The 25,131-nt window shown below is 43.1% G+C and overlaps 1 protein-coding gene across 2 annotated transcripts in view; it reads right to left on the bottom strand.

Annotated features, from left to right (window-relative positions):
* The window catches only part of COL5A1 (collagen type V alpha 1 chain), a 245,806-nt gene that overhangs the window by 23,085 nt on the left and 197,590 nt on the right, over positions 1-25,131 (bottom strand). For both annotated transcript variants that reach the window (XM_037879482.2, XM_037879483.2), the window contains exons 38-57: positions 20,758-20,811; positions 18,097-18,204; positions 17,096-17,185; positions 16,917-16,970; positions 15,243-15,350; positions 11,506-11,613; positions 10,789-10,842; positions 9,281-9,334; positions 9,010-9,117; positions 8,857-8,910; positions 8,647-8,754; positions 7,696-7,749; positions 6,809-6,916; positions 5,347-5,400; positions 5,174-5,227; positions 4,577-4,630; positions 3,610-3,663; positions 2,722-2,829; positions 1,792-1,845; positions 1,635-1,688 (exon numbers count right to left, since the gene is read on the bottom strand). In XM_037879482.2, the coding sequence (XP_037735410.1) occupies positions 1,635-1,688; positions 1,792-1,845; positions 2,722-2,829; positions 3,610-3,663; positions 4,577-4,630; positions 5,174-5,227; positions 5,347-5,400; positions 6,809-6,916; positions 7,696-7,749; positions 8,647-8,754; positions 8,857-8,910; positions 9,010-9,117; positions 9,281-9,334; positions 10,789-10,842; positions 11,506-11,613; positions 15,243-15,350; positions 16,917-16,970; positions 17,096-17,185; positions 18,097-18,204; positions 20,758-20,811 (1,494 nt within the window). The remainder of the gene's footprint in view (positions 1-1,634; positions 1,689-1,791; positions 1,846-2,721; positions 2,830-3,609; positions 3,664-4,576; positions 4,631-5,173; positions 5,228-5,346; positions 5,401-6,808; positions 6,917-7,695; positions 7,750-8,646; positions 8,755-8,856; positions 8,911-9,009; positions 9,118-9,280; positions 9,335-10,788; positions 10,843-11,505; positions 11,614-15,242; positions 15,351-16,916; positions 16,971-17,095; positions 17,186-18,096; positions 18,205-20,757; positions 20,812-25,131) is intronic.

Below are 25,131 nucleotides of genomic sequence, written 5' to 3'. Positions count from 1 at the left end.
CCAGAAGACCCATCTATAAAAGGAAGAAACTAAACAAGTGGAAGGAAAGTGTTTGTACCTTTTGGGAATCTGGGGATGGGCAGGCACAAGGAAAGTGTTTGTAGCTGAGCATGAAAAGCAGCCAAAAATGCCCACAACTCCGAGTGTAATGAGAAACACGAGCTTTTTGCTAAACGAATGCTGTAAAGATGATGACAGAAGTGGCACTGCTGTACTCCGGAGTCTGTTCTTTTCATACATTGACATATGCTATGGTAATTTCTACAAATAAGGTTCAGAACCATTACCTCAAGCAAGCGTGTCTACCAAGTTACTGTCTCTTTCTTTGCCTCTTGCTAACTGGGTGCGCTACACAGCATTGATAACTAGAGATTGCATAGGGACATAAGCATAACAGAATGGATCAGTTTAGTTTCCTGCATAATGTATCAATGCCAGGTAACGCCCAGGAAGGTATAACACATTAGCCATGGATTCCAACATGTAATGCTACACCAGAGATGGGTAAACTACAGCCCGCGGGCCACATCTGGGCTGCGGGACCGTCCTGCCCGGCCCCTGAGCTCCTGGCCCGGGAGGCTCGCCCCTGGCCCCTTCCCCGCAACGGGGTGTGAGCTCCTGCTGCTCTGAGCAGCATGGAAAAGGGACGGCAGTGGGGCAGTTGGGTAGGGAGTCCCGGGGGGCAGTCAGGGGTCGGTTGGATGGGGCAGAGGTTCTGGGGCAGTCAGGGGTTAGGGGGGTTGCATAAGGCGTGGGAGTCCTGGGGGGCCTGTCATGGGGCAGGGGTGTGGATAGGTCGGGGCACTCAGGGGACAGGGAGCGGGGGGGTTGGATGGGGGAGGGAGCATTCAGGGGACAAGGAGCAGGGGGGTTTGGATGGGTCAGGGGTTCTGAGGGGGACAGTCGGGGGCGGAAAGTGGGAGGGGGCAAATAGGGGGTGGGGGCGGGGGCCAGGCTGTTTGGGGGGCACAGCCTTCCCTACCCGGCCCTCCATACAGTTTCGCACTCCGATGTGGCCCGCGGGCCAAAAGGTTTGCCCACCCCTGTGCTACACACTGAACTATGGGGAGAAATTTCTTCCTGACCCACTTACAGGTCTTCCTGGTCAATGAACCCATCTGATATTCAACATATATACCGTGAAGATTCATAACTGATGTAGTTGTTGTGACAGACACCTCTTGTATGCTTGAGGCCTGCTCTAAAGAACTGCCTGACACTATTATATCCTGATGTTATGATATCCTCAACAGTCCCTCTTTCTGTTTTAGCACGTCCTGTAGTGAAAACAGTGAATTCTGGACCAATGTGGAATCTTACTGTGTACTATGCATAGAGGGATAAATTCATTCCCATGCAGAGAGACTGCACAAGGCCTATGCACCACTTCAGTCTCATTTAAGACCTCAAAATAGTGTTTATACTGGACTTAAGCAGTGCCGAGACCTTGTGCAGTTTACTTCACGGGGGGAGATTTCACCCCGAAAGCTATAGAATCTGTTATACATGTCATCACCATAGTATCACTATTGATATCTATTAAGTACTGTCCTTAGAGTTGCGGGGGGTGGGGGGGGGAGATCAATCAATTTGAAAATAAAAGTATCTGAACATGTTTTATGTAGCAGTCTCACCTTTTCACCTTTAAGACCTGAATCTCCCTTAAGACCAGGTAAACCAGGTGGGCCCTTAAAAAAAATAAAGGAAGAGGAAACTCAGATAAAAATAATATACACCAAATGCAAGATTCAGTATATAAGTAACCAAACAACTGGGATTATAAAGACATACCAGTGGGCCTGGAGGACCATCGGGGCCTGGGGAACCGGGGAGCCCTTGTTCACCCTGTAAAACAATGCAATCCACTCAGATTAGGCATTCATAGTAGAGGCTGTCCAGTGGTGAAATTCTAGATCTGGGCACCCCAAACTTTACCCCTCCATATATGAACTCTGTGGGTTGGGCCCATCTCTAGAAAAAATGATTCATTCTATAACCATTATTACATTTATATATTTTAATCTTAATTAATCTTAATTTTAACACCCAGTGAGAAATGCTCCAGGATCACACACATGGTCTGGGCCTGATGCAAAGGCCACTGAAGTCAGGAGTCTTTCTAGCAACTTTAAGCAGCTTTGGATCAAGTCTTCTGAAATTAAAATAAACAAACAAAAATGCAAAACACAAGGCCCAATCTTGAAGTCCTCCTTTACTCCTAAGTGGCAATGAGAGTTTTGCCTGAGTGCACCAAAGAAACTAAAGTAAATAGTACTTTGGCTCCCAAGTGCCTAAGTCTCTTTTGAAAATGGGACGTAGGCACTTTGGAAAATTTTACCCTCGAGCTTCTTCAACCTTTAATAAAAAATGAAAACCAAACAAACATGGTTTCCCTTGACTTCCTTGTCCCCACTATAAGTAAAATAAATACCAACCCACCCAAAACTCAGCCAAAAGCCATGGAAAAGAACAGATATACCATCATGCTTTAAAAGTTAGCAGACTTGGCCTCTACTGCACCACTGGGGGGTGGGGGACTGAATTCTAGAGCCAGGGCCCCTCTACTAAAATCACCTACCCACCAGACATCAGGCATTCAAGTCTGGAGACTGTTCGCTTCTGTGGCCCAGCTTCCTCTTCGAGAGATGCTTTATTGTAAGGCCTGGTCATTATTCCTGTTCAAAAGCTTGCTGGGGCTATCCTCAGTTTTTAAATACTCACCACTGGGCCAGGAATTCCTCGAAGGCCATCGGGACCAGGTTTCCCTGGAGCTCCCTGGGGACCAACAGGACCTGTCTTCCCAGGAGGTCCTTCCAGGCCAGATTCACCCTGGTGGCAGGCAACAAAGTGATTCAGTTTTCAATTGAGCACCAAATTGTTCTTTAAATAGTCTAATTACAGTTGATCAGACCTAGTGTGATGCATGCAACTCCCTCCCTATTTTTATACCTTCCAATGATCTGTTCTTCCTGCCACACCCCATCCTGCTCTCTAGTGCACCCACTGAAAGCCAAATCCTGGAGTTGCAGTACTTTTTTCCATTTCCACCTGTTTACTGACCAACTTGCTGTAGTACTGCTTAGACTGGAAGCTCTACCATCTTTTTGTTCTGTGTTTGTACAGCACCTAGCACAATAGCGTGCAACTAGAGCTCCTGAGTGCCACCACAATGTACGTCATAACTAATAATAGTAATAATATAACTTACAATACCATTTACAACACTATTCTAATTTTGGCTCAACATTGTTATTGGGATAATCACTGTTTGCGAATATCATGTTTGCTTTACGACATTATATAGTCCTGTATACACGGTACTATTTATAAAACAGTAAATGACACTTTCGATACCAAAAACATATTCCAAAGCCCTTTACAGTTCCATAAATATCCAGTGGAATTTGTTAAATGGCGAAACAAACACTTAGAAGATAAGTCTTCCTTTGAAGTTGGTGGCCCCAAATTCCAGGGTTTATGGTTTGTTGAAATACAGAGTGAAATGACATTCTGTTCTTCCCACACAAGATTTTATGAGGTGTTGCATACAAAGATGGCAGAGGGCACATCTGAAGATCCTGATTTTATCAATATACGTTCATCCCTTACCTTGGCTCCTTTCTCTCCTTGTCTTCCTTCAGGACCTGCTGGACCAGGAGGACCCTAGTGAGAACATGAAACAGAAGCATTAGCATCTTAGACCACAGCTCGTCTGGAATGGCTGTGGTGGTATTTACAGAGATACTGTAAACAAAGAGGAAAATAACATCAAGGTGGCTATCTGCCAATGGCCTTCAAAATTAACACCCTAATAAATTAACCCTCAGATGAACATTTGGCAGAAATAGGATGGGAGAGCCAAATGTTTTATCTCATTTTATTTTGGATACCAATAACCTGATCTAAAGCCCATGGAATTCAATCGGCACCTTTCCATTAACTTCCATCGGCTTTGGATTGACCTCTAACCATCTTTAAACACTGCCAACAAACTATTGCATTTCAGTGTGTGAATTCTCTCACGTTTTGTTCTTAGTTTCAGAAAATAAATTATTCTGTGTTACTGATTCAGTTTTTGGGGGGTGCTCACATGTGTACACACACGGGATGCACATGCACACATTTTTGGGAGAGCTGGTGACAAATTCCACTGTCTTGTGGACTCCAAGAGCAGTGAACTTTCTGCCTGTTGGTGTTTGCAGGATCAGTCCATAAACAGACAGGTAAATGCAGACCAATGTTTTCAGTGTATATTATTTTTACTGACCATTTTGCACACGGGCCAGAACTCCAGCTGGTATAAAAAGGCACAGCTCCATTGACTTTTGCGCATTTGAACCAGTGGAGGCTCTGGCCCCATATTTCTATACTTCAATATGACAATATTGCACGGTTGATATTGAAATGACAAATGTTGCCATGCAAAGCAGATATTTACCATTTGATCAGAACTTTAAGAACTCTACTAAGAGAACTGATTGGATAAGGCCTGTTAGAATTAAAGCATTATGATGATACTAATTTCAGAAATCTCATTAAAATGTACATGAAACAACATTCTAACAAATTAACGTACCCTCTTCCCCGGGGGACCTGATGGGCCTGGTTCTCCAGTTGGGCCAGGAGATCCCTAGGTTAAAAGTAGAAGAAAACAGCTCATAATTGTAACATGACAAGTAAAAGAAACAGACCAGGTGTCTTACATGTGACCTGAGCAACTCTAGCTTGCATTACAATTAAGAATTAAGGAGAGGTAGACAATATGAGGTCTGACTGCTAATCAGACAGCTGGTATCTTATTTTACCTCATTTTATGATGCAAGAACAAAAGGGTGACTTGAAATATAATAGGCATCTTAAAATGAATAAAAGGAAACACGTAGTATACTCAAGCTACAGAGTCCACTGCTGGGGTCCAGTAAAATACTGGACAGCTAGACTTAGAAGAGATGGCAGGATTTTCACAGCACAAATGGAAGTCAGGTACTCAGCTCCCAGTAGAAGTCAATGGGAGCTGGGTGAGTAACTACCATTTGTCCCTTTGGAAATCTCTCCCTACGTTCCTACTTTTCTAGTGATTTGGGCAAAAGTTAGACCTAGGAACAAGGAGCAGCAGAATGTGAATACAATACTCCTAATACCTAACAGACCTTGTATACCAGAATGTACTTACAGTCTGACCAGGTTCACCATCATCACCCTTGTCACCGGTGGGACCATCTTGACCCTAGGAGGAGGAAAATGAATTTTATATACAGTACTAAGAATTGCCCTTCTCCAGTCTAGTGTGAAAGCAGTTCATTCTGACTGCCTCACTGAGATCATTTCTGAATGATTGGCACTTACAGCTGGGCCAGGTTCTCCAGGGGGACCAGGATCACCAGGAAAACCAACTGGACCCTGCAAAAGGAAGGAGAAAGGTATCCCAAGGTCAGCTGCGGGACAGTTACCGGAGAACTCTAAAGCAACATATAACTGTTATTCCGGACACAGCTGAAAGAGCTACTATACACAGGAAAGTCTTGAGCCACACAGCTCTGACATGTTCAGATCCCCAAAGCTGAAAGGATCCTAAGTCTTGGATCATGCCATCATACATGGAGATGAGCTGTGAAGTTCAGATCAGGATCCAAACTTTTGAAAAGTTCAGGGGTGTTAATAAACAATGTTCGGGTTAGCCCATTGTAAACATGGGGCAAGTCATAAAAACTTTTCCAAACTTTGAGACTGTTTGGAGCTGGAGGTTTTGTTTTGATTAATTAAGGGTCATCATTGAAGTTTGGATCCAGATATGAATGAAGTTGGGGGAGCCTCAGGAAAAGCCGGGGGCGGGGGGTGATACCTGGAGGTTTGGGACAGGCCTCTAGCAGCAGCTTAGAATGTGAAGATAGAAAGTGATAAAACTGAACTGCCAGGCTGTTTAAAAACATAAATATCACTAGAATTTAATTCCATTGGACCAGCTCCTCAGCAGCTCTAAATCAACAGTGTTCTACTGAAGCCAATAGTGCAACCTGTATTTACGCCAGCTGAGGATCTGGCCCATTCTGTAGAGCATCTTTCACACAGGGAGCATCACAAAACATTTAATGGCTCAAACATGCTGCCGTACTTCCCAGTACAATGCCTACAGAATACGTTAAATGACTTCCGGAATGGTGTTCAGGCAATTGGAATCTCACGTTATTGGTAGAAGCCTAAGACCCATCTGTTAAGACATATTAATAACTCCACCACCTCCTCTAGTATTTCATGCCATCCTTGCTTATCACATACTATAGTTCTTCAGCCAGTGAGCATCAAAGCAAGAAAAACACCATGCCATTCTCAGCTGGTGTAAATTGGTTCGCTCAACTGATGTCAATAGAGCTAGGATGATTTACATCAGCTGAGGATCTGGCCCTAGAGGTGCAAATCCCAAATGAGGAAATACAGTCATTTACTAAACAAAACTTACTTTGCCTTTTAAATCGCACATATACTGTTCTGCAAAGTGTGCTCTTGTGCAGAAAGCCTACGCCCCACTTAGACCTTACGATAGGATTTTACATGAGAAGTGAGCAGGACATAGAGCTCGAGGTGGTCATCTGTGAGAAAAGGACTGATCATTCTAGTATTACCTGAATATACTATAAACTAGGACTATTTATCCTTAAAATCGCAATGGAATTGGTTTGAAATTGGGCACCACTAGAAGTATGCTTCACTTGACTGTTAAGCCATCTCAACTTTCCTGAGCATCTCTGGAACACAGCTTTCAAAAAGGAACGCTCCGTTTAACACTCTTCCTACACGATGGGCTACTTACAGGGCTACCTTTAGGTCCATCATCACCTGGTGGACCTTTAGGGCCAGGAGGACCAGCAGCACCGGAGGGGCCTGCTTCTCCCTTTTCACCTCTTTCTCCTTTAGGACCCTGTAGGGAAAACAGGATTTTCCATTAGGTAGAGAAAAGCTGGTATTTACTTATTTGTTTTATATGTTCAATTACACCTCTCAGAACACCTGGACATTATTTATTATAAATACCTCCTGTTCCGAATAATTATACGGCCCCTGTGTTGTTCTTATTAAGGCCTGTTTTATTTCACAACTGTTCTTTTTGGTTAAACGTACCATAGCATGGTAAGGCCAGCCTGCTGTAAGCTGCAGCCAATCACAGTCTGTTCTGCCCACTGCCATCCACAACCCTTCCTTCCAAAACGGAGGATGAGTTCAGTCTCTGCATTCCTTACCCATCAATGACCATTATTCTACACAGCACTCTACAGAAACCTGAATTTCCAACCCTTCAAGGCAAAGCCTGGGGAAAGACAGGCCTGAAAAACCTTAGACTTTCAGGGAGCACTGGGGGGGAGAATGAATTCCATTGTCCACTAGCCTTTATACATGTTTCAGAAAGGCTCCAGAGAGACAGGAAACCTTCTACATTCAGATGCACGATCCTGATTCTCTTAATATTTCTGCTAAGCCTAACCACTTGCCTGAGAAGTCCATTGTAAAACAAAAATGCCATGCTTTGGCAAACAAAGGAGATCTGCTGAGCTTTCAAGGCAATTCACACATGTGGGGCCAAACTCACCATAATGAGAGGGATCGTCATATTGTTTACCCTGCCTTGCAACTGCTCTTGAAGGCACTAATCCTATTCAATTTCAGTTAAAACCATGCTATACATATAAATGTACCACTTACCGGGGGACCACCCTCTCCAGGAAGACCAGGCTCACCAGATTCACCAGGTTCACCCTATAGATTGGGGCAAGGGGGAAAATCACAAGGTTATAGATTGCTACTGATAGCACGCCACGGTGGGGTGTGTAGAAAGTTCCTCTTCAACTCAAAGCAGGCATCCATGTCCAGCAGTGAAAAAGATAGAGCTGGTAAGTAAATGGGAAAGTAAATTCCTGGAAATTCTGGGGAACTGGTCATTTGTGGGGTTTTTGGTCAAAAATTTCCAACCAGCTCTTGTTAAAATGTTCTTTAGAATTAATATTCCTAGCCAGCCTGTATGGACCCATCATTGACTGCATTTTCGCCCTGTCATGATATGTCTTAACCCTGACTGCACAGTGTTATCTGAAAGTACACTTCAATCTCCATGACAATTACATCCTTAGATTCTCTAATGAGACCACCAGCAAAAGTGTTAACTAGTTCCCATTGTGATGGCAGTTCTTGGACACCTGTCCAATAGGAACTAGAGAGAACCCATCAATATTTGTTTTGTAATCAGGACAGTCCTTAGATGGTAAAACTTTCAGTCACTACCGAGCTGGGCTGGATTTGAAGAAGTTTGGAACACCTGGTCTATACTCATTACCAGCGGACAGAGCTTTCTACGTCCCCTCTCCATTTTAAACAGTTGCTGGTAGCTTAATGGAGAACTTCTTGGTTGACAAGACCCTTGTGCAGCATGAGTACCACAGCTCAAGTTGCAGGCCTGTTTCCGAGTAGCAGCCATGTTAGTCTGTATCCGCAAAAAGAAAAGGAGGACTTGTGGCACCTTAGAGACTAACCGATTTATTTGAGCCTAAGCTTTCGTGAGCTACAGCTCACTTCATCGGATATTTCTATTGATATCCATGGCAAGGCTCCCACTGATTTCAATGGAAGTAGAATCAGGCCCGGCTCAGCATGCTTTACCTTCTCTCCTACAGCTCCAGGATTTCCTATTCCACCCGGAGGACCTTGTGGACCATCCGCTCCTGGTGGTCCGGATGGACCCCTGGGCCCAGGGGGACCTGGTGGGCCCTACAAGAAAGGAGAGGCATAAGTAATTGGTGAAACAATAAAACTTTGGTAGCAGATGCTGATATTATTTATGAAACTGCTGAGGAATTGGATCTCACTTACCATTTGTCCAACATCACCTGTTTCTCCCTTCTCACCAGGTGGTCCAGGCAAACCCTGTGGAAATATGATTATATGGGATATTTTTAGTGGGTTACATCACAAGAGCAACATAGGGACTTATAATCCCAAATATCACATGTCATCGGAAATTACCTGCAAGCCCACTGGCCCTGGGGGACCAGGGAAACCTCTTGGACCTTCATCACCTTTCTGACCAAAGAGGCCTTGTTGTCCTCTTGGACCTGGCTCCCCATCAGCTCCCTAGAGGGAAAGAGATTAGCATTGTTTAATTATAAATACATGTTATATCTGGGCACTCATCCCCATCTTCCATTGTAGTCAATGGCAAAGCTCCCACTTTTGTCAATGGGAGCAAGCTGGGTCAATAATTACGGTAGTTATTAATAATAGCAATAATACTTACAGCTGGACCTGGTTGACCAAGTGGACCTTGTGGTCCAGTAGGACCCGGTGGACCCTGTTTAGAAAAAAGATGTTCAATGGTATGGTTAGCAATACAGACTAAAGTAATCATCAGGTATGGACCACACAAATGTGCACAATCTAAGAATCAACTCACCAAAATTCTGAAGTGTTGAAAACAAATAAAAGAGAAAGGGTCTAATTGGGCTCTCACATGCGCCAATGTCAATTAGTTTGATGTCTATGGAATCACACTACTGCAAAATCTAGGATGAGTGTGAACAGAATCACACCCTAACATAACTTTTACTATATAGTGCAAAACAATTAGGGGACAGAAATCTTTCTGGAAAGTGAGGAACAAAGTTATGTATTACTGCGTAATATAATACGTGGCCAATAGTTATAACACTACCTCAGAAAACTGTATGACTAGACGATTAAGGTAGCAGAGGTAAATGCTCAAGGGACAGTAAATGCCAAAGCTAAGGTTGCTCTCAGTGTCTTCACCTCTGCCCCCCAGTATATATGCGCTACAATATGGGTTTAACTCTATGATCATATGATATTTCTCCAATAATGTAAAATAATGCCATCTAATTTTTTTTACAAGCTTAACTACTCATGTGCAGCATCTTTTCCACTCCTGGAAATTTTAACTGATAGGGGAAAGTCTCGGAATGCTATGAACAACTGAAAAGAGGGGTCCAAATGAATATGCAACTTCAGCTATAGGGGCTACTCCTGTTGTAGTAATGATGGGGCTGTTTCTGCAATGTTAAAATAAGGGGGCATTATACGAGGCCCATTTAAATGTATTCCACTGGAAGACCCTCCATTGTATTTTTCTTTTTACATTCCAGTCTTCTTCTTTCTTACCACTCCCTTATTTGGGGTTGGTGACTTTTATAGCCTTCTTCCATAACACGTGATCATTTGCCAAACTGACGTGCAGATAGGTCTCTCTGAGGTTCACTGATATCCTGTCCATGTACTGAGCTCTCATCTCCCCCGTTATCTTTCATCCCCAATCATTGCAAGCTCTTAGATCTCTGCTGGACTTGCCCATAGCAACGTAGCCTAGCCTCCCTCAACTTTAGGCTCATTACAACCTCATTACATTTCCTGTCATGGAGTGTCCAATCATCTGACCACCTCAACATCTTCATTTCCATGGTGGAGAGCACACTGATTTCCTTTCTTGTAGCTGGCCAAGTCTCTGTTCCATACATTAATTTAGTTAAAATTACAGTTTTATATACTCTACCTTTTAACCTTTACTTTTTCCTTCTCACATTATAATATGTGTAAAAAAAGGGGTAAATACCAGAGGAAATTATAATTAAATACTTAGTTTTATATTTCCATCAAATAATGGAAAATCCCCATCTTGCAGAGGTCCCATCAGACTAGCTGCTGCCAAAGACATTGTCTAGGACACGTGGAGGACAAAAGGGATTGCGAAATACAAAAAGGCTCATCTTTTTTTATAACAAAGTTCCAGCTTACCTGTTCTCCTTTGTCACCCTTGCTTCCTTTCTGGCCTGGTTCTCCAATCTCGCCCTGTTGGACACAAATGTGTACAGATATGTCCAGACTTCAGTAACTACTTGTGTATCTACATACTCAGATGACATTTCCCCCTACATTCTGGCATGTCTGCGGCCTGATTCTGGAGAAGCCAGAAGTAGAACTTCCCAGGGGAGTTATGGGAAGGGAGGCAGGAACGGGCCCCCAGGGTGCAATCAGTTTTTTGAAACCTTTTTTGAAATCTTTTCTCACCTGCTGATAGATAACAAAAATTTTATTATGCTAAGCTTGTTGGTGGAGAAAGCGAAAGCGAGAGGCATATTTCTGTGCTAACCATCTCTGAATATCCTGCTGTCCAAAGGAGCTTATTGTAGGTGTTGGGGAAATGTAATTAATTTTGGAGAAGATAGCAAACTGGACCAAGGCCAAGTAGAATAGGCTCACAGGAGGGTAACTGACTGGAACTTAGTACATAGTTTTGTGGATGAGGAATAGAATCCAGCCAATTCTGTCTCAGCTATACTGACCCTGCAGGGCTAGCGCGACGTAAAAAGCAGTAAAAATGTAATTATGTCACTAAATGGTGCAGATCTGAGTCCGAATACACAGAAGCAACAGGTCTGCCAAATGGGAAGGGGCTGTTTTGCATGGGTGCTTCTTGTAGTAGAACTGTACTTAAGAGGAGATTTTTCTTACCTTATCCCCGTCTTCTCCTGGGGGGCCAACAGGACCTGCTGGGCCTGGGAGTCCAACTGGGCCCTGAATACCATCACGACCAGCTGGGCCTTGCGGGCCTTTCTCACCCTGGAGGCACCATGAACAGGCATGTTAAACAATACTCTCTTCCATCCTCTAATTCAAGCATAAAATCCCATTAACTTCACTGCTTATCATCAGCCAGTAACCTTTCCTTGTGTTTGCATGTATATAGTAGAACCAGTATCTGGCAGACATTTTATAGGTCGATAAGGCTCATGGTCGTAAGCTAGCCATAATTTCCATCTCAAAAGATAAAGAAAGGAAAAAGTGTATCTGACTGTGAATACAAAGATTTTGCTACTTTAATGGTATCATAACATTTTATCTTGACTTTTCTATCCCGTCTCTTTCTCTGAGTGATGAACAAAACTTCTTCAACCATTTGTCATTTCCAAGAGCCAAATCTTATTGATACCAACTCCCACTCTAATTAATGAAGAGTAAATGCTAGTTCTACATATGGAATAGACAGAGTTCCTTTTTTCTTCAGTACTAGAGCCATTGACCTATTCTCTCCTGTGTTTGGTGAACTACTGAAAAATACTTTAAGTGAATAAGGCAACCACTGCTGGCTTCTTACTTAAATATTTACTTTTTTGTATCCTTCAGAGGGAGTCATCAATTGAATTCAGTTTTGTTTATATGAGCTGAACAGCTGATGTTCTCCACGTCCCTAGCACAAAATTTAATTGTGTCTGAATCCCGCTGTAAATGATTAGATGCCAGATAAATTGCATATTCATCTCTCCAATAACACGTTATACATATGCTTTGCAGCATAGATGTTCATAAAGCTGTTTCAAGAGGAAATGCTTGCTGCAGGTCTAGCTGCTAAAGCTTTCAATAAAACATCAAATGCAGGAATCAGTGGGGAAAAGATCACCTTGAATAACACAAATAAATCAACACAAATGTCCTACTTCTGTCTGAAATCTTTGAGGCTAGCATTTGGCCATTTCCCTGGACGTGAGGCTGACTGTGATGAGCATGATTCAAAAGCAAACAGTCAGTGATATACATCCTCACAGCAGCTTAGGCGAGGCATGAGATAGGCAAATAGCCTGTGAGCTGTAGCTCATGAAAGCTTATGCTCAAATAAATTGGTTAGTCTCTAAGGTGCCACAAGTCCTCCTTTTCTTTTTGCGAATACAGACTAACAAGGCTGTTACTCTAAAACCTTAAATAATGAACTACACACTATCCAGTTCTCACATGGAATGATACGACATATTCCTACAGAATGAAAGAGCTGTTCGTTTTCTCAGGCCTGTGGATGCACAAAGTAATATATTGCAGGAGCACAGCCAGAGTCCACTTCAGGTCTCTATCTATGTATCTACTTTCCCACCCATCTATCAGGTAGATTCTTATACTGAGGCCCAATGCTGTAGCATAGGATCTAAGCAAATAGCTATTCCTGAGCGTTTTTCCCTCCTCACTCCATAGAAAAAGTGCAATTTTTGAATCACAACTCAACATTTGACATCAAAGTGGACTGTTTTAAACAAACCACCATTACTATGATTTCATATATTTATAATGCAGCAGCACCCAAAGACCCCAACTGGATTTGGGATCCCACTTTACACACATATGGACTAAGCTTTTCAGGCAGGGACAGTGGAAGAACTATTGCCGGGATATCTGGAAGAGGATATCCTTTCAGAATTATTCCTTTCAGAAATGGATTTTAGTAGTCCCTATGGTGCAAGGAGGCATTGTCCTTTCAGCGATGAAAATGATAATCCCAGTTGGTTCTTCTGGACTAGCTTTAGCACAGTTTTGCAGTGAACATGCTATATGGAAGTAGCAGACAGTTGTCCAAGCATGGTTTAGCTTGGTGAAGTGTTAGCACCAAGCAGCATCAGCTCACTGCTGCAGGCATCCAAACCCTCAGCCCCCATATGGAGATACATTCTGGGCAGCACAACGGTATGCAGGCTCTGGCTCTCAGGGCACCACCATAAGGCAGTTGAGGATGACCACTGTATGTATAAAACAGATGGAAGGAGGAAGATCCGGGCTGCAAGACAGTAGGGCTAAGGATTTTTAGACCATTCTTGGCCACTCTTTTCATAACGAAACCAGCTGTTGCTACTTTCATTGCTTACCTAGATATGTTCATGGTGCATAGGCCCAACAATGGCTATTAGCCAAGATAATCAGGAATGCCATCCCATGCTCTAGGTGTCCCTAGCCTCTGATTGCCAGAAGCTGGGACTGGACGACAGGGGATGGATCACTTGATTACCTGTTCCGTTCATACCCTCTGGGGCACCTGGCATTGGCCACTGTCAGAAGACAGGATACTGGGCTAGATGGACCATTGGTCTGACCCAGTATTACCATTCTTATGTTCTACCTACACCACCACTATTGTAAGGTGACTTATTCAGTTATATACATTTTTGTTTAAGATACATTAGCCCACATTCAGGTCTGTATTTATCCAAACACACACCGTCAGTGCTGTACTATTTTGTAGATTGCAACAATTATTTTCCTCTTTCTGAGGGTTCAGACTCTAATAGAAGATTTTTTTGCACGTCTTAAAAAAGGAGGAAATGCAAAGACACATGGGAAAATGAAGAGAAGAAAACATCTACATTAAAGATGCCGTGGTTTGGTTCTCATGTGTAACGCTGAGGGTGAAATGAGCTGCCTGGGAGCACATCCTAAGAGTGGTTTTCACCAAGAGGAGTGATGCCCTGTCATTTCAACCTCCACCACCTGGTTTGAGAATAGAGTCTACACACCCTGTCTCTCTGCCTGAAGCCATTTCTGACCTTTGGACCTTACACACATTGTAGAACAGACATTCAACAAGGCGTTGCAAGATCACATTCCTACTGCAGGGCTCACCTGTGGCATCAGTCTAACACGGTTAAGAAAAGTGGAGAGACAGACAATAGTTCCACTACTGTACAGGTGAGATTTTCAAAAGCAGTCACTGCTGGCATAGCTTTGTTCTCCTAGAATTCAATGACAAAACTCCCATCAACTTCAACAGAGCCCTACATCTCCAGTTGAATGAAAACAATCATTAAAGATGGTTCCCTAAAGCAACTTGCTCTGAGGGGAAAGCGTCTGCCTTTCTCTTCTGCCTGTGCTTGCCTCACTTGTTTAGTCTCACGCACAGCACAGACAGTGGCAGTTCCAGTGCCTGGGCTTACAATGGCAAAATCTGCCACCACCCACGCAGCAGGATTTCGATTTGAAAAGCTGGCAAGGCTGCGGACAACAGAAAACAACTTGACTTTCATCTAGCACTGAGTCATCCAGGATTTACTATACACAGGCCTACCCTCCTGCTTGCACCAGTTTTGAGAAAATAGCAAAAGAACCAGTTAGCACCTACTAACTCTCCCAGAATACAACCTTAGAGAAATCCCTCCTTGGTACAGAGTTGGGAAGCAGTTGAATAGGTTGGTTCGATTTTCTTTTCTATAACTGCTACAGATTGAAACATGTTTGCTGCCTTCAGGAAAGCTAAATGTGCCTGGGGTTTTAGTAGAGGGGATAACTGGCTCATAGAAGACATGAAAAACAGAGAATCAGAGAATTTGTCCCACCTGTGCCTGCCATGGAGTTTTCACAGGGGCGCATGGGCACAGAGAGACACACACACACACTGAGGCATATTTCACCCACTTGAACTTGGATACCATACTTACTGGGGCACCCTTTTCACCAGCAGGTCCTGGAGGTCCTTGGGGTCCGGGTCTTCCTGGTAAACCAATTGGGCCAGCTGACCCAGCCGGACCTCTCTCACCAGGAGACCCCTGTTGGCAAGGGAGGAGAATGGAAACAGTCTTTAGGCATCACATGTATTAAAAATAACAGAGGGAGAAAAATTAGGATGTAGAAAATGTATTACGTGCAAAACTCAGCGGGTAAAAGAGCGAGTTTGATGGTGCAACTGCCATGCAATGATCCTGCACTATAAGTCTGAGGGATTCTGCCTATTTTAATTTTAATTAACATCACTGGAATGGCTGGGTTCTTCTCTGGATGGCACTGGAGCTCCGTTGCTGGGTAAACATTATCAGAGCTTGGAACAAGCGCACAAGCCATTTTACTGCTACTGTAGCAGAGCAATAAGGGTTTAATGATGAATATTCTCTTCTGGAAGGGCTGCTCTGAATAGGGAATCTCAGCTGGGACAGCTTTCAATGGGCCAAAACCTGGGTGGGCTTCAAGCTGGTGACTGAGGGCTAGTCTACACTGGCAACACTGAGAACGCCCGCCTCTGTGTCCAAGCTTCCAGGCAAGGAACGGGGTTGGGCTGCATCGCTCGACATGAGCTGAGGCCTGACTTCCTGACGGCGGAGACGAGCCAACCGGCGCAGGTCTTAGCTTGCCCCCAGCCCTGTCCTTCCCCTTGCAGGAAGTAGGGGACTGTCCCCTACCGGCCTTCTTCGACTTCTTGCTGGGGGCGTGGATTGGGATCGGTGCCGGCTTGTTGCCGGCGGGGCACCACGCACCAATGCCAGGGTGCTGTGTGCCGAGTTGGACCTCTGTTCCGGGGCTGGACTCCATCAGGAGCGCTTTGAGTCTCATCTCGCACTCTTTCTTGGTCCTAGGTTTAAAGGACTTGCAGATTCGACACTTATCACTTATGTGCCCTTCACCAAGGCACCTGAGATAGCTACTATGTGGATCACTCATGGGCATGGGCTGTTCGCAGCGATCGCAGGGCTTCAAGCCTGAGGACTGGGGCATGCCCTATTCCCTGGTTAGGTCCCCCACAGAACTAACTAAACTCTAACTACTGCTAAGGGCTAACTAACTCAACTACTAACTATGTACACTAACTTTACAAGAACTCTAGTTCGTACGAACGAAGCCGAAGCAACGCTAGTAAGAGCAGCGAACATCCTGTGAACCATCACTGGGGCAAGAAGGAACTGAGGGTGGGGAGAGCAAGCGGTGCCCCTTCTACCGCGCCATGCGGGCGCCACTCCAGAGGGCGCCAGAGCCACTCCCCTACGGATACTGCTGACAAAAAAACTTCCGGCACCGGTGCATGTGGCGAGCACACACACCTAACGTGGAATGGACGTGAGCAAGCACTCGAAGAAGAACTAAAGGCTCAGTCTCCATGTTGCCAATGCTCTGAGCCATCTCATCCCCTCAGCACACCATGTGTGGTCAACAGAGTTACAGGGCTGCGACCAAGTTATCATACACGTGTCTCGTAAAATAAAGGGATACCCAAATATTGATTAGTTAACACCTAAAGGGAAAATGGGTAACTGCTTGTGAACAGCGATTAGGCCTCAGTAGTTACTTATTAGGCCTGTAATGTGTTAGGTAGTGCCGATAAATGACAAAGAGCCAATACTTACTGCTGGGCCTGGTGGACCAGGGGGACCTTCACTGCCTTTCAGCCCAAGAGCTCCCTGCAACCAAAAAGAGAGAAGAAACAGCATCATTCATTGGAAAATATGATGTACTGTATATTGCATCACATAACACTATCTATTGCATCACTCCAGTGGGAAGGACAAGAGGAGCTTTTACTTACAACTGGGCCGGGGAGACCTCTTTCACCAGGGAAGCCTCTTAAGCCAGGAGGGCCATCTTTTCCTGGAAGGCCAGCAGGTCCCGGGTCACCCTGTAACAGGAAAGGTTAATAGTTTAGAATCTTTGGAATCAGTAAGAGCCTGGCTTCTTTGGCCAAGATGTAATGGTATACAAACTCTTGTTAAGATCTGGAACATTAAGCTTCTGCTCTGAATCTGATCTCTTCATCCGTCCAGCCTAGGATCTATCTACATTCTTCCTGACTCCAGGATCAACCGATCAGCAGCGTGTCATACTGGCCTCTTGTTAAACACGAATAGCTGAAACACCTACTAATTATCTACAGAAGCCACGGACAGGGATGGCGCTGCAGAGTTCAGATCCAGGTTTGGATGTGGAATCTGTATTTTGAAGGTCTGTGCTCCTAAAGTTCAGGGCATGTTCAGGTCCCTCATTCTGGTTCAGCTCATTCTCAAGAGAGGTGTTCATAGTGAAATTCTGATCCAGGTTCATGTCCAGCCACTCCAAAATTTGGAGGTGGCGGACAGGTGGTACAGTTTGGGGTTTCTGGCTTGGGCCCATCCCAACTTCATACAAATAGAAATGTAACCCGATATGGTTTGCTCACAAAGGGGAATGTTCTCAGATCAGCTCATGCCAAAGAGCATTGTAATGCAAATCTCAGCCCTTTCAGCTCTCATGACCTAGTCTGCACCTGCAGCCAGGTCGCTAGAAATGTATGTGTTTAGACTTGCATGCCCAGCACAATGGCAGATACAAATCATACCTGAAAAAAAGAAGCCAGCACTTCTGAAAATTAACCTCTCAGTGTTATCCAGTCAGACCCCCCAGGAGTCACTTATTACTCAGACAGAATGAATGAGCCTGATTCTAACCAGGACTGGTCCTCTCCTCCATCCCTGTTGCCTGAACATCATGCTCCAATGCATACCTGAGCTCTGAATGAAATATGAAGTCAGATCAAATGTACCAACAATGTACCTTGGTTCCTTCCTTTCCAGCCAGGCCAGGTAGACCTTGCTCACCTGGTGGACCCGGTGGACCTGGATGCCCACGCTCACCCATTGGACCCGTCTCTCCAGTAGGACCCTAAGAGAAGACCAAAAGATACAGAGGGAAGAGTTCAATACTCAAGAGACAAAGAGCGAGAAAAATCTGTCAATCAGTGAATGCCATTCACAGCTGTAGCCATCCACCCCCTTTAATGGGCAGCCCTTTCCTGCCTACCTGCTAATACCCACCCCCAGAGGTGCTAGGACTGACATGCTGTCAAGCTCACTGGCACTGTGAGTGAGGGAAGTCTCCAGCAACTCCAGTGACTCTTAGGATGGCCCCAGTTAAATCTGGCAACCCTCACTGATGACTGAAAAGCTGCAGATGCCAGTGCCCAAGCATGGCTTATCTCTGTAAAAATGTGGACCCCATTTCAGACTCTCCTTTTCTTCCACCAGTGATGTTTTAGGGGGATGCTAGTGCAGTCTTTGGGAAGGCAATGTGAATGAAAAGCTAATTTCCTTGGAGTTCTTCAATAAACACAATCAGATGAAGCATGTCGTTCGTTGTGTGTGTCTTTTGTTCTCCCACCACAGCTGCCACTTTTAATTCACTAAGGCAGCATTTCCATTACCTGGGCCTATAACATTGAAACAACAAGCGCACTCAAAGGTCACCATATTCATTCAGGCCACTTTTACCACCCAAAACTGAAAACCATCATATCAAATGCATGGAGCATTCCTCTTAGGGATCACCTAAACTAGGTCAGAGGGGCCACACCAGATCATCATCTTATTACTCAAGCACCAACATTAGAAATGAAACACCAGGAAGGCTCCTATAGCTCCTACTTGGTTTTGCTCAGTTGTAGTATTTTTATTGACCACAACGGACAGCTATCATTTGTCTTATTTTCAGTTACATACTTGTTTTGCATTGTTATCCAAATAAGGCAATTTCGTTCTATCTAAATTCTCCTTGAAGTTTCAACTGGATACAGCATTTTCTTCCCGTCATTGTCCTAACAGTGTCACTGTGCACCGTTAACAAGACACTCAGTTTTACTTCGGAAGCGACTTCATTCCAGTGCTGGATAAAACTGCATCTCTATGCACTTTATATATCCATTTGTTAGGTGTGGTAGGATCCTTCAGAATGAAAGTAGCTGTATAAATGTGCAACGTTATTATTATGCTTAAGGTTTTATTGGAAAGTTTCCAAAGTGCACGATAACCCTGCCATGTCTTTCTTGTACTGGGCATAAATAATTGATTAACTTTATGACTACATGAGATAATTATTGATCACCTAAGTACTATACATGGGGTCTAATGGTAATGAGCATGGAATAAACAACCGATATAGACTAGAACACAACAATTATCCTGCAATTTCTGTCGTAAAGTAGATTCTGATATGAAGAAAAATGTTACTTGGTGGTAATTGATCATTTAATTATGGTATTTGATAACATATGATTCACATAGAATCATGTATTTACTTTGAATTGTAATTGTAAGAGGATTCTGTGTGTCTTGATAAATTGCAGGGTGACACTTACTCTAGGTTGAACGATAAACAGTGATGTCACAGTCCTGCATATTACACTAATTCTACTTAGTAGATCCAAGTGCAATTGCCACGCAATCTGCTTTATGTTTTAGAAGATGGAGATAATCATATACTTGCCCTTTAATATTGAACTTTGCCATTTATCTGAGAGGACATGTTAATTACTATGTAATTAAACAGTGAACGCCTTCCCATATAATCAAAGCAAGGAGAATTTGTATATAATCAGTCCCCATTCATTCTAAAACCTTAGCAATACAAATGATATTATAGAGACTGATCCAGCACACACTTATTCAAGTAGGTAGCCAGACTGACTTCACTAGGGCTGAAAGGGTTTTGCAGACTCGGGCAGTGTTTTAAGAATATATTAAATAGTGATGCAGTTCCTTATGATGACATTTAACAGAAATGTTGCATTGCCACGAAATGTACCAACATGGCCATATTTTGTGTAGCCATTCAATATTGCTTTTAAAGCTTTGTTACTTAAAATCTTACAATACGGTTCTATGCAAGTGTCTATTATAATCAGAGGCAGGACGAGAAATGGGCCAATTTCGGGCCTGATTGTGATCTTACACCAATTTTTAAACCAGTGTAATTCCACTAATTTCATTGGCATTACCTGATTTACACCAGCTTTAAGGAGATCAGAGCCGGGACTTTTACTCTCATTTATACAGATGCAAATCTGGTTACTTCACTGAGCAGAATGAGAGCATGACGACTTTCCAGGACTTCGAGGGAAGTTTTTCCTAAAAGCTCTATTCTGAGAGATACCTAATGCCTTGACAGATTGGGCTGGTAAGTGAAAATTTCAGAGTTAAATTTCACACACAATGGAAAAAGAGAGAGGTTTGGGTGTTCACAACCATGTCTGACCAGGAACATAAGGATGCCAAATACCTATCGCTGTTCCATAGCCCCCCTTTGAAAATCCCAGCCTCTGGTCTGTACATTCTATTCATCGTCCTATTAGCTAAGATAAACAAGAGAGTCTATAATCTGATCTGGTTTGTCAACAGGTGTGAGCAGGGCAGGACTGCTGTGAATGCTGCGTTCATTTCTTACCTGCGGGCCAACAACACCTGGAGGGCCTGGAGGACCTGTCTTGCCTTGGAAACCCTGTTTTAAAAGAAAAATGAATCATAATTAGCCACAAGACATAGTAATACAAGAATCTCAGCATGCTACTTGAGAGTATCAAGCTCAGCATGCTCTGGTAAAATTTACTATCGACTACAAAAAAATGGAAATCCCAAAAGACACTAAAAGGAGGAAATCAAACAGGAGATGGGAAATATCTTTCTATTTATTCACAGGGGCAAAACAAGAAAAAGAGATTATCAAACCCTATCAACTATGACTGTGATTCCTAGGGGAAACACTCAGTAAAGGAACTAGTTGTTTATAATATACAGGGCAGACCCACAGTTGGCATAAATCAGCAGAGCTTTATTATTTCAATGGCACTATGCTGATTTACCCCATCTGAGGATCTGGTCTTACATATATATGTAAGCACTTTTATACATATAAAACACTTTCCCCAGAATTTGTGAAGCTGGAGGAGATATTAAAAAAGAAATCTTTATCGGTCTTAGTAATAACACGTGAGATTATTAAAGTTGAAGGAATTTTAAAATTCTAATTCCCTTTATTCCTATTTCTTATGCTGTTGGTTTCTGTTTTGTGCTTCACTCAGTCCCAGCTTTGAGACTGGACTGCTGCCTTTCGCTTTCCGCCTACAGTCAGTTTCACTTCCTGGTTCTAATGGGGTAGCACAAGGATGTTGTGTTTGAGTTTCCAAATGCTATTTGCTTTTTTTTTTAATCAACATTTGTTGCCAACAAACCATAAATACATTTCTCTTTGTGTCTTTCTGAAATTATATTTGGAAATCTTGCAGCTTCCAGTTGAAGCTGTTTAATGCAGTCCCTTGAAAAATGGCGAAAACATTCTTCTCTCCTTTCATTGATGCAGAGGTATTCTTGGACACTTACTCTCTTGTGGGCTCTACAGGTGAGCAGTACCGAATTCACAAACTTTGAAGGCCCTTGTTCAGCAAAATTAATACAGCTCAGCTCTGAAGCATGCTTAAAAAAACTCCTAATCCACATTGCCATGTGTTGCATGTGCATGCAAGTAACTTCTATTGACACAGGACGGAGAATATGATACAAATAACTCCACTGACCTCAACACACGTTATTCACACTAGGAGCAAATGATTTAAGTTGTTATTTAAGGAGCAACTACATTCCATGTACTTTAGCCATCAAGACTGTTTCTGAGATTTCCTAGGTAACAAGGTACCTTGGTAATTCTTCAGAGGATGCACTACTGACATTCATTCTGTAGCCTGTATTTGTCATTAACCCACATTATTTTTAAGGGCCTTAGATGGAGCTTCCTTCTGCCACAGGAGATGGATAAATATGTTTTAACCCATCACTACTCTGACATGCTAGAAAGCTACTGAGCACAACTCTAGATGCTTGCAGGACCACAGAATGTGTGTTGCAGTTGATGGGAAAACGGTGAGCACTTCCCACAAAAAATAAAAATCAGCAAATTTTGGAAAATGCAAAATATTTCAGCCATCTCTACAGGTTTTCTTTTTGAGGCGGAAGACGGGTTTTCTCCAGGTCCCTGCCTGAAGCTTGAGCAAGGATCCCCATGATTCTCCCCATTTTGTACTCCTCAAATTTTATACCTGACATCATGACCAAGTATCCAAAGCTGCTTCAGCATCCCTAATGCATGCTGGGCTGAAAGGGAAGTGGAATATGGACCCGAACTGGGATCTTTTGCATGCAGGTATAGAAAGCTCCAGCTCAGCTACCAGTTTGGAACCATTATTTCATCTGCTTTTCTGTTCGCCCCCTCCTACTTCCCATCCCTTTCTCATGATGGCATAAGGAAACAGATCAACAATGAAAAAAAGTTACCTGAATTAGTTTAATAATATGGATTTGGTCAAGTGCAGTAATACTGAGAATTCAAGTACTGTGAATTCAAGCACTGTACTTGCCAGGTTAGCGTACAGTATATATTGAATGGCAGCAAGAGCTGGTGCACGAGTTATAAAAATGGGCCTGCAAGTCTTTGGGCTTGTACAACTCCAGGCACAACATTGGAGGTTACTTCTGCAAACTGGTCCTTGCGTGATGTGTATGTTTGATCCCCTAGCAGAGTATACAATGAACATTAAACCTGAAGGGCTTGTTCCAGTCAAAGGTGAATTGAAACGTTTTTTTTCTGAAAGTAATTGCCTAGTATAGGCAAATCATCAGCAGAATAAGATGAAGAAAACTACAGATAAATAAGTTTTTGAACAAGTTAGTTGAAAGCCACTTCTTCCTTCATTTGCATGCCAAGCTTGGAGTGTGATGCTCTGCTGTTTTTTTCCTACAACAGCTGATGACATCAGACGCAAGCAGAGCAAAGACTGCAGCTCTTACTTGAATTCAGGTGTCCCTCCTGGAATTAATGATGATGTCAGGGAAACTAAATGCCACCTTCCAACCTCAGCAGGTCAAAACCTTTCAGTTCACCTTTAAATTAATCTGAGAATATAGCTTTAGTGATCTAAAGTACCATTTGTGTCACTACAAAGCCACTCTTAAGGACTGTACATAAATGTATAGCGTTGCACGGAACAGTATTTGCATTGCTGTACTTATCCAAATGCCAGGCAAATTAATTAAACGTTTCTGTGATAAGTCAGGGGGAAAATGCATAATATGCAAAGCCTTTTTAAAGCTTACCTGCCAGGACGGGCAGTGAAGAAAAATGCAAAGCTCAGTAGAGAGGTTTTATTTCTCCCGTAAAAGAAATACCAAACACATGGCCGTCTATCAGCTAGCATGCAGCATGCAATGTTGACGAAAGCATAATTATAACAGTAGCAAATGAGTTGGATCATCACCAGCAGAAAAAAGGCACCCAGAAGAGGCAAAACAGAAAGATATGAATTTCTGCATCCAAAAAGTTACATTGGAAGAATATACATTTTTGTTGCAGAACATCCTTTATGCAAACTTTCCCAAAGGACAAAGAAAACAGAGCCATATAGTCATACCTTCTTCATGCCTCATCATTCTCCTTTGGTGAGAAACAATGCTTACATCTGCACAATAAAATCCTTTAAAATTGATAAAGCAGTATGCATATAAAGAGAGAGAATACACAGCAGGGGAACTAGACAGCCAGGAGCCACTCCTTGAGTCACAGCCACATTTAGCATATGGTTATCTTGAGGGCTTGGGCAAAACTTTGTCTGGTCCCCTTGAGTTGCTTTAGATAAAGGGCAGCATCAGTGGGGGTGCCATTCCTACTAGTCTGCTAAAGCTGGCAGATGGGAGTGTGCTGCATACACGGGCATGTACAGCAAACATAGACTTCTTATTGAGTTCCCAAATTCCCACTGACTTCAACGATGCCAGGATTTCACCTTCCTGATTAAAATGAGCAGACAAAACAGCCAATAATTTTGGCCATGACTAGCCTTCCTCCAGATATGCATACACCAAAACTGTGCTGGAATTCCCTATTGCCGTGCAATAGTTCTTCATACTGGTAGTGTGATGTACTAAGGAGGAAAAGCAGAATTTATTTTCAGCGTTCTAGGTGGGAGAACAGATAAAAGTGCTTAGAGAACTGACCATTGACCTAAGCAACTGTAGTGTTAAATATTTTCCTCTGACATAAAGGATGAATCCCATTCAAATGAAAACATCTGCTATCACAGACCTAGAATAGCTTTACAATGTAATCAGAGCACAGACGTTTTAAAATTTGGGAAGTAATGAGAGAGAGAGAGAACATGGACAGTTTCCATAAAAGTCCAGCAAAGAGCTGTCCATAGAAATAGACTATCTTTCCCCTCTTAAGTGGCAAAGGCAAGATCAGAACTGAACTGTAGATCACTGGAGTTACAGAGGGAGTATGACCATTGGGACTGCATGGAAACCAACTGGTACGACTTTGCATCTTTTTCTCCATTTTCCTATACTATAAAAGCAAGTGCCAATAATATGATAATTTCTTACTTGTGTTATTCTGTTGATACAAAGATGACCTCAATACATTTTTACCACTCTAGAGTGGAAGTTGAAATGTCCTAATCAGAAGTCAATACCCACTTACCTGACCCTGCAGCTCTTACACATGCAAATTTCCCATTGATTTAAGGGCAGGTTATGTAAGTGTAAGAGCTGAAGGATTGCTCTCAGTGTATCTGTTTGCTGGTGTCTTCTCTATGCATGGCATAGGGTGACGGGGGGAGGGGAGGGAGAAAGAGAGAGAAAGAAGCAGAATGCGTGGCCTTCATGCAAATCATCATTAGACTGATCTGTCCTGCTCAAAAAGGTGTTGATTCCCATAGATCTTCCCATGTAGTTGAAGAAACACAAACCATTGGAATAAAACATGTGGCAACAT

Source organism: Chelonia mydas, chromosome 16, assembly GCF_015237465.2.
Source record: "Chelonia mydas isolate rCheMyd1 chromosome 16, rCheMyd1.pri.v2, whole genome shotgun sequence".
Taxonomy (NCBI): Eukaryota; Metazoa; Chordata; order Testudines; family Cheloniidae; genus Chelonia; species Chelonia mydas.
This window is presented reverse-complemented; position numbering and strand designations above follow the sequence as displayed.